Source organism: Moschus berezovskii, chromosome 22 (assembly GCF_049115385.1).
Source record: "Moschus berezovskii isolate FMDL1 chromosome 22, NW_MosBer_1.0, whole genome shotgun sequence".
NCBI classification, from domain to species: domain Eukaryota; kingdom Metazoa; phylum Chordata; class Mammalia; order Artiodactyla; family Moschidae; genus Moschus; species Moschus berezovskii.
The window spans coordinates 2,936,581-2,951,515 of NC_142481.1; the positions used below are offsets into that span (position 1 = coordinate 2,936,581).

The window sequence follows — 14,935 nt, forward strand, 5'->3', positions numbered from 1 at the left end:
CTGCCAGACCAGGGTCCCAGCGAGTCTGCCTCCTGAGGCATCGTCTGTGTTCTGCTACTTCCCGTAGCCCCCTCCATTCATTCAGTTCAGTTCAGCTCAGTGCAGTCGCTCAGTCGTGTCCGACTCTCCGCGAGCCCATGAATCACAGCACGCCAGGCCTCCCTGTCCATCACCAACTCCCGGAGCTCACTCAAACCCATGTCCACAGAGTCGGTGATGCCATCCAGCCATCTCATCCTCTGTCGTCCCCTTCTCCTCCCGCCCCCAACCTTTCCCAGCATCAGAGTCTTTTCCAGTGAGTCAACTCGTCGCATGAGGTGGCCAAAGTATTGGAGTTTCAGCTTTAGCATCAGTCCTTCCAATGAACACCCAGGATTGATCTCCTTCAGAATGGACTGGTTGGATCTCCTTGCAGTCCAAGGGACTCTCAAGAGTCTTCTCCAGCACCACAGTTCAAAAGCATCAATTCTTCAGCGATCAGCTTTCTTCACAGTCCAACTCTCACATCCATACATGACCACGGGAAAAACCATAGCCTTGACTAGACGTATCTTTGTTGGCAAAGTAATGTCTCTGCTTCTTAATATACTATCTAGATTGGTCATAACTTTCCTTCCAAGGAGTAAGCATCTTTTAATTTCATGGCTGCAATCAGCATCCACAGCGATTTTGGAGCCCAAAAAAATAAAGTCTGACACTCTTTCCACTGTTTCCCCATCTATTTCCCATGAAGTGATGGGACCAGATGCCATGATCTTTGTTTTCTGAATGTTGAGCTTCAAGCCAACCTTTTCACTCTCCTCTTTCACTTTCATCAAGAGGCTTTTGAGTTCCTCTTCACTTTCTGCCATAAGGGTGGTGTCATCTGCATATCTGAGGTCATTGATATTTCTCCTGGCAATCTTCATTCCAGCTTGTGCTTCTTCCAGCCCAGGGTTCCTCATGATGTACTCTGCATATAAGTTAAATAAGCAAGGTGACAGGGGCTCGCAAATCAAAACCCCAATGGGTCAGTGAAATCAATAGAGTCAGAAAGTACACTGGGGACTTCTCTGGTGGTCCAGTGGCTAAGGCTCTGCACTCCCAATGCTGGGGACCCCCATTTTCCATCCCTGGTCAGGAAACTAGACCCCACAGGCCACAACCAAGACCAGATACAGCCAAATAAATTAACGTTTTAAAAAAGAAAGGGGAAAAGTACATCAGCAGGACTTCCCTGCTGGCTCAGTGGCAAAGAATCTGCCTGCCAGTGCAGAAGTTGCTGTTCAGTCGCTTAGTCGTGTCCGACTCTTTGCAACCCCCTGGACTGCAGCACGCCAGGCTTCCCTGTCCTTCCCTATCTCCCAGAGCTTGCTGAGACTCATGTCCATTGAGCTGGTGATGCCATCCAACCATCTCATCCTCTGTCGCCCCCTTCTCCTCCTGCCCTCAATCTTTCTCAGCATCAGGGTCTTTTCAAATGAGTCGACTGTTCCCATCAGGTGGACAACGTATTGGAGCTTCAGCATCAGTCTTTCCAATGAATATTCAGAGTTGACTTCCTTGAGGATTGACTGGTTGGATCTCCTTGCATTCCAAGGGACTTGCAAGTCTTCTCCGGGCCTCTTGATATCGCTTGGCCCATCCAGACAATCCAGGATCGTCTTCCTCCTTTGACACTGACTGTTAGGAACTTGAATCCATCATCCTCCTTGCTCTCCCTTTGCCCTGTAAAGTAGAAGGTTCTGTGGATTAGGATGTGAACACCTCAGGGGGAGCACCCACTTTTCTGCCGACCACACTGTTCTTTTCTAAACCCTTAAGCAAAAAATCCTTTCTGCTTAAATTAAGAGGGATCACCTTCACCAGGGTTCTTTGCAAGCTACTCAACTGAAAGGAACAGATTTTTAAAATCACAAACTCCCCACTATCTGCTTGCAAAAAAAACTTGGGGTGTGTTAGCAAGAAGAGGGGTTGGAATTCAGAGTCTGATTCCACAGCCCACTCTCTGGGGGAGGGTTATAGGTCCAAATGTCCATGAGAACCTCTGAACACATGGAGATCCTTCTGTTATGGACATGCAAGCAACCTGCGGCCCATGGCTGATGCTAACCACAAGCCTTCACAACCAACATCCGCTTCCTTTCTAAAACCGAGAAACCCCGAAGACAACAGGCATGGAGTCACACATCAGCTTCACCCTTGAATGCTTCTCTGAAGGCTTTGAGGTGGTTCACAAACCCACCTACAACCTTCAGACGGACGGAAGACGATCAAAACCGATCTACAACAAGACGGCACAAAACAAAACCCAAACTCACAGAAGCAGCCCAGAGGAGACGGTGACAAAGTCGTGCACGGACCCAAGGCCCGCCATGGAAGGGAGCTTGGGTGGGCTCTTCATCAAGAGAAGCCAGGCCGGGGTCACATCCTTCATGCTGCCCTCTGGGGCTTGGGAACTGTGTCGGGATGGTTTGGGCTGCCGATCACGGGACATGAAGGGTTTAAGCTGAACTGACGTGTGCCCACGACCATGTGTAAAATAGATGGCTAGTGGGAAGCTTCTGAGTAGACAGCGCAGCTCAGTGCTCGGTGATGACCCAGAGGGTGGGCTGGGGGTGGAGGGAGGTTCAGGAGGGCGGGGATACAGGTATGCACACGGCTGACTCACGTTGTTGTACAGCAGAAACTAATACCACATTGTAAAACAATTATATTCCAATTTTTAAAAAAGGGTTTAAGCTGAGCTGACCTTCACCCCAGGCAAAAGCAAGAAGGAATTCCTTTTCACAGAAGTACAAGCCCAGGGGGGTGGCAGGCTTTGGATTCAGCAATGTCCTGGCAATTCCTCCTGCAAGACAAGGGTCCGACAATTACTGACATCACCCCAAGGCAGGTCGCTGTGGCAGGTTGAACGGAGGTGCTTCCCCTAAAAGATACGTCTGGTCCTCCCCCCAGTACCTGTGAATGGAGCTAATTTGGAAAAAAGGGGGTTTTTTAAGATTTTTTTTAATGTGGAGCATTTTTAAAGTCTTTATTGAATTTGTTGCAATATTGCTTCTGTTTTTTGTGTTCTGGTTTTTTGGCCCCAAGGCATGTGGGGCCTTAACTCCCTAACCAGGGATCGAACCCCCACCCCCTGCATCGGAAGGAGAAGTCGTAACTACTGGACGCCAGGGGAGTCCCCGGAAAAAGGTTTTCGCTGATATCAGTACGGGTCTGGAGATGAGACTGTCCTAGACTATCTGGGTGGAGCCTAGCTCCAACAAGTGTCCTCAGAAGAGAAGAGAGAGGGCAGGGGAAGAGGAGACAAGGGGACGGCAGAGATAGGCATGATGCAGCCCCGACCGAGGAGCGGCTGGAGCCCCAGAAGCTGCAAAAGGCACGAGCCTCTGAGGGTGTGTCCCCCCCACCCCACCCCCACCCCTGGCTCTTGACACCGGCCTCTGGAACTGTGAACGAATACATTTATCTTGTTCTAGGTCACCAAGTCAATCAAACCAGTCAACCCTAGAGGAAATCAACTCTGAATATTCATTGGAAGGACCAATGCTGAAGCTGAAACTCCAAGAGTTTGGCCACCTGATGCGAAGAACTGACTCATTAGGTAAGACCCTGATGCTGGGAAAGATTGAAGGTGGGAAGAGAAGGGGATGACAGAGGATGAGACAGTTGGATGGTAGCACCAATTCAATGGATGGACTATGGGAGATAGTGAAGAACAGGGAAGCCTGGTGTGCTGCAGTGCATGGGGTCACAAAGAGTTGGAGACAACTTAGCAACTGAACAAGTCATCAAGGTGAGGTATTTGTTACAGCGGCTGGAGGAACCTAACACAATCTCTTTGGTAGAGGGTCAGGAGGTGGCTACCACAGCCAGTTTGGGCCACTTGCTTTCTTGTGTGTGTGTGTGTTTTGTCCAGTGAGGGAGAGAAAAGTGCTCTCTTTCGTTCATTTCATTGGGCTGTCTTAACTCCTGTGCTGAATTTGCATGCATGCTAAGTTGCTTCAGTTCCGCCAGGCTCTTTCTGACCCCATGGGCTGCAGCACATCAGGCTTCCCTGTCCTTCACTACCTCCCAGAGTTTGCTCAGATTCATGTCCATTGAATCTGTGATGCCATCCAACCATCTCATCCTGTCGTCCCCTTCTCCTCCTGCCTTCAACCTTTCCCAGCATCAGGGTCTTTTTCAATGAGTCAGCTCTTCGCATCAAGTGGCCAAAGTATTGGAGCTTCAGCTTCAGCATCAGTCCTTCCAATGAATCTTCAGGGCTGATTTCCCTGAGGATTGACTGGTTTGATCTAGCTGTCCAAGGGACTCTCAAGAGTCTTCTCCAGCATTATGAAGAGGTATCTGTATGCCCAAGTCTATCTTGCCCTCTTAGTCCCTGAATGATGTAACCCAACAGTTCCTGACTGGGGGTGATTCTATCCCCTCCCCAGGGGCATCCGGCAACGTCTGAAGACATTTTCTGGTTATCCCCCAATTGGATGGGGCATCGACTAGTGCCATCTAGTGGTTAATGCACAGGACAGCTCTCTCCTCCCTACTTCAAGAATCACCTGGTCCAAAGGAACCTATTTACAAAACAGAAAGGCTCACATAAGAAACAATCGTGTGATTACCAGAGGGGACAGCAGGGGGTCGGGGGAGATGAGCTGGGAGTTTGGGATTAACATATGCTTACTACCACCTATAAGACAGGTAAACAGGGGCCTCCCTGGCGGTCCAGTGGTTAGGACTCCACGCTTCCACTGCAGGCGGCCGAGGCTGGATCGGGGAACTCAGATCCCGCATGTCACACAGTGCAGCCAGAAAAGAGGGAGGAATTACAACACAAAACTGGTGAACAAGAAGGAGCTACTGTACAGCACAGGGGGCTCGACTCAGTGTCTGTGTCAACAGTAACCCAAAGGGAGAAGAGGCTGGGAAGGAACATACACGTGTGCACATTAGAACGTGGATACACGTGCATCGCTGAGCTGCCGTGCCGACACCCGAAACTAACAGCATTGTAAATGAGCCACGCAAGATCACTCAGTCACGTCTGAAGCGTTTCAGCCCCACGGCCTGTAGCCCGCCAGGCCCCTCTGTCCACGGGATTCTCCAGGCAAGAGTACTGGAGTGAGGGTGGTTTGCAGGGTTGTCAGGAAAAGGAACTCAACTGCAAAAAAAAGAAAAAGAATACTGGAGCGTTGCCATGCCCTTCTCCAGGAGATCTTCTTGATCCAGGGTCTCCTTCATTGCAGACAGATTCTTTAGCACTGAGCCACCAGGATCCTTCAACTACACACACGCATATACTTTATATGTTTAATTAGATAGCTCTATAATTATAACTGAAGATAAAGCCTCGCCCCCCAAGGCTGGCACGTCCTGACCCCGCCCCTGCAGTCTGCAGTCAGGACTCTGCTCAGCTCATTCCGGCCACACCCATCTTTTCCTGCTCACATTTTCTGGGTGAAATGCAGGCTCTTTCCCTCATCAGGGCTCTAGGGCTGAGTGTGCTGCTTTTCCTCTGTGAATATTTCTGACCCACGTCACTGCTCCAAAGAAAAGTTCGCCGAAACCATCCATTACAGAGATCTGTCAGGTACTGCTCCATATGAGCACCTTGTTCAAAACACTTCTCCGTTTCCATGCATTTTACCCCTGTAGAGAAACCAAAATGGTGACAGCGCCCCGTTCTCCCTTCCTGAAGCCCCTGGTAACTGCCAGTGTACTTCTGTCTCTAGAGCTGCCCTGCTCTGGGTATTTCTTATAACTGGAATCAGACTGTGTATGTGTGGTCTTCTGAGTCTGCTTATGCTACTTCCCTGGTGGCTCAGACAGTCAAGAATCTGCCTGCGATGCAAGAGATCCGGGTTCAACCCCTGGGTCGGGAAGATCCTCTGGAGCGGGAAATGACAATCCACTCCAGTATTCCTGCCTGGAGAACCCCACGGACGAGGAGCCTGGCGACACGACTGAGCATACCTATCTCTCTGTCTAGCTGACTCCTCATTGTAATTTCGGTTTGCATTTCAATAAGATGTCAGGATGTGGAGGCTTTTCATGTGATTTTTGAAAGAACAGTTGAGTAAAACTGACCTCTGGAGCTTGGCCTCTTGACCATCTGCCCTGTTTTGAATCCTCCTTCCAGGACCTGCCCGAGGACATCTGTTGAGGACAGGGGTCTTTCCTTACCTCCCCACAGGCCTGGTGAGGACGCGTCCATCGGCACAGGTTTTTGCTGTTACAAAAATGGCCAGAAGGTGACAGCATTTCTTCACACTCCACTGGCGTTCTTTGTTTTTCTTTTGGTAACTGAGCACTTATTTTCTATTGAAGTAGACTTGATTTCCGACGTGTTTGTTTTAGACGTACAAGAACTTGGTTTAGACGTATATCTACTTGGGGGGGAGGGGTCTTTTCCGAAATAGGTACTTTCAGTGTGTTCGAGGGCTCCCTGTGCTACTCCTGTAGGCTCTTTTGGGTGATCTGATAATAATTAGTGTGTATTTACTTATTCCCACCCTGTTAATGTCCCCCTTCCCCTACCATTTTCTCAATAATGGTAGGTTGGTTTTCTAAGTCTGTGAGTCGATTTATATATTAGTTTATCTGGATGAATTAATAAATTCCACGTTTAAGTGGTATGTTATTTCTCCTTCCCTCTCTAACTGATATCACTCAGCATGATAAATCTCTCAGTCCAACCACGCTGCTTCCAAAGCACGTCTCCCCTCTTTTTGGTTGTCTGAGTGCATTCCTGTGTCTGGATGGACCAGTTAACTCCTTTTTTCTCTGTTGATGGACACTTTGGTTTGGTGCTCTGTCTTAAATATTGTGAATAGTGCTGTCCTAAAACTAGCAGTGCACATATCCCTTTGAATTATGAATTTCTCCAGATCTAAGGCAAGAGGCAGTTTGTCACTGCAGGCGGTCAGTCAGCATTTAGTGTTTTATGCTGTCTCCATACTGCTTCCTTCCTGCGGGCACCCAACCCTTTACATCCCCACCCACAGAGTAGGAAGACTCTTCCTGCCCGCCCTGGGCAGCACCTTATCTCTGTAGATCTTCTGGAAGATGGCCGTTCTAAGGGATGTGAGCAAATACCTCGTTGCCACTTTGGTTGACATTTCTCTAACAGTCATCCTGAGCGCCTCTTCATGGGCTTTATGGACATCTCGATGCCTTCCTTGGACAAATGTCCACTTAGGTCTTTGGCCCATTTTTGTATTAGATTGATTGCTTCCTGGGTCGGGGAGATCCCCTGGAGAAGGAAATGGCAACCCATTCCAGTATTCTTGCCTGGAGAATCCCATGGACAGAGAAGCCTGGTGGGCTACAGTCCATAGGGTTGGACACGATTTAGCGACTAAACCACCACCACTGCATGAACTGTTTGCATGTTTTGGAGATGAACTCCTTGCTTTTTAAGTTCATTTGCAAACATTTTTCCCCCATTTTTAGGGTTGTCTTCTCTTTTCATTTAGGGTTTCCATTGCCATGCAAAAGTTTTTGATGATAATGAGGGCCCTTTCATTCAGTTTTATTTTTCATTATTCTAAGAGTGGCTCCAGAAAGAAGTTGCTGTGATTTTTATCAAAGCCTGTTCTGCTATTAATATAGTTTCCTCAAGAGGGTTAGAGTAATTGTCCCTCCATCCAGCTCTTTAACCGGTCTGGAGTTTCTTTTTCTGTAATTGGTTAGGGAGTGGTGTAACTTGGCTCACTTTTCACCTGTTAAGGAGCCCCCACCCTGTCCTCCATCCTGACTGTTCACAATTTACATCCCAGCATCAGGAGGGGTCCTTTTCTCCACAGCCTCTCCACTCTTTACTGTTTCTAGACTTTTAGACGAAGGCTATTCTGACCCATGTGAGCTGACAACTCCTTGCAGTTTTGATTTGCATTTCTCTAGTAAATGAAAGAGATGGGAATACCAGACCACCTGACCTGCCTCTTGAGAAACCTGTATGCAGGTCAGGAAGCAACAGTTAGAACTGTATATGGAACAACAGACTGGTTCCAAATAGGAAAAGGAGTGCGTCAAGGTTGCATACTGTCACCCTGCTTATTTAACTTATATGCAGAGTACATCATGAGGAACGCTGGGCTGGAAGAAGCACAAGCTGGAATGAAGATTGCCGGGAGAAATATCAATAACCTCAGATATGCAGATGACACCACCCTAATGGCAGAAAGTGAAGAGGAACTAAAAAGCCTCTTGATGAAAGTGAAAGAGGAGAGTGAAAAGATTGGCTTGAAGCTCAACATTCAGAAAACAAAGATCATGGCATCTAGTCCCATCACTTCATGGGAAATAGATGGAAAAACAGTGGAAACAGTGTCAGACTTTATTCTTTTGGGCTCCAAAATCACTGCGGATGCTGATTGCAGCCATGAAATTAAAAGACACTTACTCCTTGGAAGGAAAGTTATGACCAACCTAGATAGCATATTAAAAAGCAGAGACATTACTTTGCCAACCAAGGTCCGTCTAGTCAAGGCTATGGTTTTTCCCGTGGTCATGTATGGATGTGAGAGTTGGACTGTGAAGAAAGCTGATCGCCGAAGAATTGATGCTTTTGAACTGTGGTGCTGGAGAAGACTCTTGAGAGTCCCTTGGACTGAAAGGAGATCCAACCAGTCCATTCTAAAGGAGATCAATCCTGGGTGTTCACTGGAAGGACTGATGCTAAAGCTGAAACTGCAATACTTTGGCCACCTCATGCAAAGAGTTGACTCACTGGAAAAGAGTCTGATGCTGGGAGGGATTGGGGGCGGGAGGAGAAAGGGACGACAGAGAATGAGATGGCTGGATGGCATCACCAACTCGATGGACGTGAGTTTGAGTGAACTCCAGGAGTTGGTGATGGACAGGGAGGCCTGGCGTGCTGTGATTCATGGGGTCGCGGAGAGTCAGACACGACTGGGCAGGTGCACGCACGCACACACATACACACTCACTCACACACAAGATGACGACTGCTGTGGGCACATGAGCACCACACTCCTTAAGGGGCACCTGCACCATGGAGTGCACACAGCCAGCTCCAGCTCTGCTCTCTGGACGAGCTGAAGGTGGGACCAGGCGGGGCTATACTGAGGAGTCCTCAGGGCTGCAAGACGGGAGTGAAACCTCACTCCCCGTGCAGGAATCCTGGTGCGGCTCAGCGGAGGACTCAGAAGAGCCCCATGGGCATGCCTCGGGGTGGATCTGGGAAGACACAAAGTGAGGGGCGGGGCCGGGGCGGGGGTGGGGGGGGACTCACGTGCATGTCCCTCTGTCTGTCCTCCTCCGGCGGGAGGTGCCCCGAGACACCGTCTGCAAGGAAAGAGGAGGCCAGGCTTCCAGGAAGGGCCTTCTGATCACCCAGTCCTGCCATCTGTATTTCAGAGCCGTGACGGGCCAGAGTGGGCGGACCACGTAGGTGACTCAACAGTCAGTCCCCCAGGGGACTGTAGGTAGGAAACAGTATGGGAGACCCCTGTAAGTGGGGGACTCCAGAAAGCAGGCTTGCTTAGCAACAGAACGACACAACAGAAGCAGGAGACCTGCCCCCAACAATGAAACAGTGGTGGTGTTAGATAGGTAGAATAGGGAAAAGGAGTCCAAAATGGCGGTGGCCAAAAGACAAGGAAGGGAAAAGCCCGCGAAAATAGAACAAAGGAAGGTCCGAGGACCAGAGTGAAGACTGCAGGTAGAACAGCACTCCTGACTAAGCCCACTGTGCATAGGGCAGGCCCAGGGGGAGGAAAACATATAAAAGGAGGAGCCAAGCGCTTGTTCTCCCTCTCCCTCTCCCGCGGGCCTACGCTCTTTCTCTCTCTTTCTCCCCCGCGCGCTGGGCCGCTCTTCTCTTCGCGTCTTTGGACAAACGTGCCCTCACGCCTCGAAGATGGATTTTCCTGCTATCTTCTACACTGAGCTGTAACACCGATTTGTCTAAGAGCTATAAAATGGTCCACCCAAGACCTGAGAGCTATAACACGGTCTGTCCAAGACCCGAGAGCTGTGACACGCTGACGGGGCTTTAATGTCCGTCACTCCAAATTTTTGTTGTGACGAGACAAAGAACCGAGGAACATACACACGCGTGACAGTGGCGTGAGCCCCACAGCCTGCCCAGGGAGCGCCGAATTCAATGATCCGTGGGACATGCTCTCTGCTCACATCAAAAAAGAACAATCATTTGTGGACCTCGCTTGACACCTGGGGGAGGGGCCAGGGGAACCGGCTCAACCTGGAGGAGGAGCTGATGTGGGAACTGTGATGTCTGCTCAAGAAAGTCAGAGAAGGTCTTCTCCCCCTCCCCACTTTTCCTGTGACTGTAAAACTGTAGCCCAGGAAACTCTCGGGGGTGGCACCCCCTTCTCTGTCCACTTGGAAGCCTCGCAAGCGTCCTTTCCTAGTAAATCACTTCTTGCCTACCACTTCGCTCTGACTGAATTCTCTGCGCTGAGACAGGAAGGACTGTGGTTCGGAGCTCTTCCGAGCCCCCAGGAACGACGCCAGCTGCTTTCAGCCGGAGGACTGGAAGCAGGGCAGGGCAGTGACGCCACACGTGGTAAGGCCCGCCCCAGCCGCTCCGCTTCTTCGGGGATCCCTCTATCTGCACCTGAAGGCATCCTTCCCCCAGCCCGGCTCCCCCGCCTTCTCAGCCTCTTACCCGGATTTTCTTCTGAGAAGTCCATGCCAGGGTTGGAGCTGAGAGAAAGGAGACAGACGTATTAAGGTTTGGGTCTGACGAATGAGATGGAAACAGCATTTTCTACTGGGAAGAGTCTGGATTTTCCTACCTGTTAAAATCCGGTTGGCTCTTGGTTTCATTATCGGTGGAACCTACAGAGAGGCGGTGCTGAGAGCCCCTCCCCACGCTCTGCCCCCCAGGCGACCCCTTCCCCTTCCAGGACGTACCCTGTTGGCCTCCACAGCAGCACAGGCAGAGGAAAAAGAGGAGGAGGAAGAGCAGAGGGAGGAGCCCGATGGCGGAAGTCCCGGACATGACGGGAAGGGCTCTTTCTTCAAGAGGGTTTCGGTAGACTTCAGGCAGGTCTAGGAGTCGGAGAACAGTCCAGATCTGCGGTTGGTCTCCAGCTGGACCAAGTCACCCTTTCAGTAAAGACGTATTGTATTTACTGTATCTGTACTGTGCACCTTCCATATACGAGCAAGTCAGTGGATGTCTTAGAGACTGTGGTGAACCTATGCAACAATAGTCTAGACACATGAGCCAATACACAGAAGTTGTTAGTCTTCTGTGCAATGAGGCAAATTACACAACAAAACTATCTACTGTATTTTCCAGTAGTCACGTATGGATGAGAGCGCTGGACTGTAAAGAAGGCTAGGCATCAAAGACTTGATGCTTTTGAACTGTGGTGTTGGAGAAGACTCTTGAGAGTCCCTTGGAAAGCAAGGAGATCCAACCAATCCATCCTAAAGGAAATCAGTCCTGAAAATATTCATTGGAAGGACTGATGCTGAAGCTGAAACTCCAATCCTTTGGCCACCTGATGCGAAGAGCTGGCTCATTGGAAAAGACCCTGAGGCTGGGAAAGATTGAAGGCGGGAGGAGAAGGGGACGACAGAAGATGAGATGGCTGGATCAGCTTCACCAACTCGATGACATGAGTTTGAGCAAGCTCCGGGAGATGGTGAAGGACAAGGAGGCCTGGCGCGCTGCAGTCCACGGGGCCGCAGAGTCAGACGTGACTGAGCGACTGAACAGCACAACCCTGGGCTTCCCTGGCGGCTCGGTGGTTAAGAATGCACCTGCCAAAGCAGGAGGCATGGACTCCATCCGCGGCCCAGGAAGCTCCCACATGCCTCGGAACGGCTAAACCCGCACACCACCACTGAGCCGCGAGCTGCGACTGCTGAGGCGCCCGCGCTCCACGACCAGAGCAGCCTCACAGCAGCAGGGGCCCGACGCTGCCGAGGTTCGTTAACGCTGCAAAAGATGGAGTAAAGTGTCGCACATCTGTGACACCATGGGCGGATCTAGAGGGCGTTTGGCTAAGTGAAATAAGTCAGAGAAAGACAAATGCCACCGGCTCTCACGTGTGGAATCTGAAGAACAAGACAAAACAAGAGCAGACCTACAGAATCAGAGAACAACCAGGCGGCTGCCAAGATGCCTGAAGGGGATTAAGAAGTACTAACCTTAAGTTATAGAATAAAAAAAAATACAGAGATGAAATACACAGCACAGGGAATGTATAATAACCTAATAACTTTACATGAGAATAGATGGTTACCAGACGTATCCCGGTTATCATTTCATAAGGTATATAAATGTCCAATCGTTATACAGTGTGAAAGTCGCTCAGTTGTGTCCAACTCTTTGTGACCCCATGGACTGTATAGAATTCTCTAGGCCACAGTACTAGAGTGGGTAGCTGGTCACTTATGGGGATCTTCCCAACCCAGGGATGGAACCCAGGTCTCATGCATTGCAGGCCAATTCTTTGCCATCTGAGCCACCAGGGACACCTGAAATTGCTATAATATTGTACTTCAACTGTATTTCCATTAACTTATGAAAAACCTATGCCAAACAGTCCAATGTTGAGGTCACAACCAGGGCTCAATATATCTGGAATACGAAAAAACTAACTTACCTCTTGATAGATTCATAAGATTAAAACAAGTTCATATGTACAAATGTTGAGAATAGCACTTGGTAGATGGGAAAACCTCAACAGATGTTACCTAGCAACTGTTAACATTAAACAACAATGCCTACTTTGAGCAAAAGCTTGTTGTCTGATTCACAGGATCGCATCTTAACTGATGCAACACTGTTATTATTATTGTTTTTGGCTGTGCTTCACTGCTTATAGGATCTCTGTTCCATAATCCGAGACTGAAGCCTGGCCATGGCAATGAAAGCACCGAACCACTGGACCTCCAGAGAACTCCTGTAATTTCACTTTAGGAAGAAGGAACCTGGGGCTCAGATGAGGAAACTGCCTGCCAAAGGTCACAGAACTAGCAAATCTTGATGTCTTCATTTTACTTCAAGTCTGTCTCCTAATCAAGAGTGCCTTCCTTGTGAACAGAACTTCCATAGCTGAGAGAGCCGGAAGCAATTACTGTTGCTGTTCTTTAGTCACTAAGTCATATCCGACTCTTTGCAACCCCATGGACTGTAGCCCGCCAGGCTCCTCTGTTTATGGAATTCTCAGGCAAGAGTACTGAGGTGGGTTGCCTTTTCCTTCTCCAGGGGATCTTCCCGACTCAGGGATCGAACCCACGTCTCCTGCATTGCAGGCAAGTTGTTTACCACTGAGCCACCTGGAGACAGGTGAGGTGACGGCAAACGGAGAGGACGCACAGCACCCCCAACAAGTGACACTCCCGAACCCACAGGGGGACCCGGGGCCTGTATAAATGTCCCCGGTTCTCTGCATCTGCGCTGTGAATGTCGACCTCAGCTGTGTTCTCTTTCTGCATTAAATCAAAACCTGAGCATTTCCTTCGTGACTCATCTGTGCCGATGGGGAATAGCTGGAGATCAGGAAGCTTTCTAGAGCGGAAGAGGTTTTCCACCAAAGATTGGCAAAATGTTGAAGAATTAAAATACAAAAAATTAATTAAAGTCTTCCCTGGTGGCTCAGTAGTGATGTATAAAGAAAGGACCATAAAGAAGGCTGAGCGCTGAAGAATTGATGCTTTCAAAGTGTTGTGTTGAAGAAGACGCTTGAGAGGCCCTTGGACAGCAAGGAGATCCAACCAGTCCATCCTAAAGGAAATCAGCCCTGAACATTCGGTGGAAGGACTGATGCTGAAGCTGAAGCTCCAGTATTTTGGCCACCTGATGCAAAGCACTGACTCATTTGAAAAACCCTGATACTGGGAAAGATTGAAGGCAGGAGGAGAAGGGGAAGACAGAGGATGAGATGGTTGGATGGCATCACCGACTCGATGGACATGAGTCTGAATAAGCTCCAGGAGATAGTGAAGGACACGGAGGCCTGGCATGCTGCAGTCCATGGGGTCGCAGGGTCAGACACGACCGAGGGACTGAACAACTGGCGGCTCAGTGGTAAAGAATCGGCCGTCAATGCAGTAGACGTCGGTTCCACCACTGGTCCGGCAAGATCCCACTGCCAAGGAGCAACTAAGCCCGTGTGCCACAAACAGAGTCCGCTTCTAGAGCCCAGGAGCCGCAACCACTGAAGCCGGGCAGCCAAGAGCCTATGCTCGGGCAACAAGGGAAGCCGCCGCGGCGAGCATCCCAGCTACAGGAGCCCCTGCTCACTGCAGCTAGAGAAAGGCCACGCCCATCTACGAAGACCCAGCGCAGCCAAAAAAAATAATAATAAATAAAAATAAATTATTTAAATTAATTAAACGAAGCATGTGGCAGAGGGGATGGTGCCGGCGAGAGGCCGAGGCTCTGTCAAGGTGACACAAGCTCACCCCCATGTCCACACAGCCCAACTCGAAGTTCTCCGGGAGAGAAAGGCAGGCACCACTCACCAGTCTGTGCCCAAATCCCGTGGTCCCAGCAAAACACTGCAACGGAGAAACAGTTGGTGACAGAAGTCGGCCAGTAACACGGTGGGCTCCCAAACACCGCGAGTCGTGATGTCCACACCGAACCGGAGAAATGCGGCCCTGCAGTCCCCTGTCCCGGGCCTCACAGGCGGGAGTCCCAGCAGAGGACCCTGCTTACGAACCCCTCCTTGGCGCCTCCTTCCCTCCCCAGCCTCCCACAGGACCGCCCGTGGCCCGCTCACCGAGCCCGAGCAGGAGAAGGACGCCCGGGGACATGGCGATGCCCGGCCCGCACCGCCCGCGGCGCGCAGCCCGCCCAGCACGGCTGCACCGCGGCCCGAGCCGCCTGGGCCGGAGACCTCCGGCCGCCGAGTGACAGCATCGCCTGCCCGGCAGAAGGGGAAGCAATGCTTGTGCAAGACGGAGACGGTGCCCCTCCACCCTCCAGCACGGCGCCCGGGCT

The 14,935-nt window shown here is 50.3% G+C and overlaps 1 protein-coding gene across 2 annotated transcripts; it reads right to left on the reverse strand.

The window, feature by feature from the left end:
• Positions 1-346: 346 nt before the first annotated feature.
• LOC148774267 (uncharacterized) lies at positions 347-14,883 on the reverse strand. 2 transcript variants are annotated; one of them, XR_016035866.1, is made up of 7 exons: positions 14,715-14,883; positions 14,455-14,490; positions 10,767-11,022; positions 10,637-10,674; positions 9,239-9,291; positions 2,732-2,830; positions 347-1,707 (listed from the first exon to the last, which is right to left on the reverse strand). XR_016035866.1 is itself a non-coding variant. In XM_088830448.1 (7 exons), the coding sequence occupies exons 1-7, from the start codon at positions 14,746-14,748 to the stop codon at positions 9,064-9,066; spliced, it is 462 nt and encodes a 153-aa protein (XP_088686574.1). In that variant the 5' UTR covers positions 14,749-14,883; the 3' UTR covers positions 8,470-9,063. The 2 variants fall into 2 exon arrangements, 1 of the variants encoding a protein (XP_088686574.1); XM_088830448.1 differs by lacking the exons at positions 347-1,707; positions 2,732-2,830 and adding an exon at positions 8,470-9,183 and having other exon boundaries at positions 10,767-10,809; positions 10,885-11,022.
• Between the last annotated feature and the right edge of the window lie 52 nt (positions 14,884-14,935).

Coding starts and splice junctions, on each gene's coding strand:
- LOC148774267 (XM_088830448.1), bottom strand. CDS start 14,748: ATGTCCCCGGGCGTCCTTCTCCTGCTCGGGCTCG. Junction 11,023..14,454: donor CGGGATTTGGGCACAGACTG/GTGAGTGGTGCC, acceptor TCCGACTCCTAG/ACCTGCCTGAAGTCTACCGA. Junction 10,810..10,884: donor CTGCTGTGGAGGCCAACAGG/GTACGTCCTGGA, acceptor GCCTCTCTGTAG/GTTCCACCGATAATGAAACC.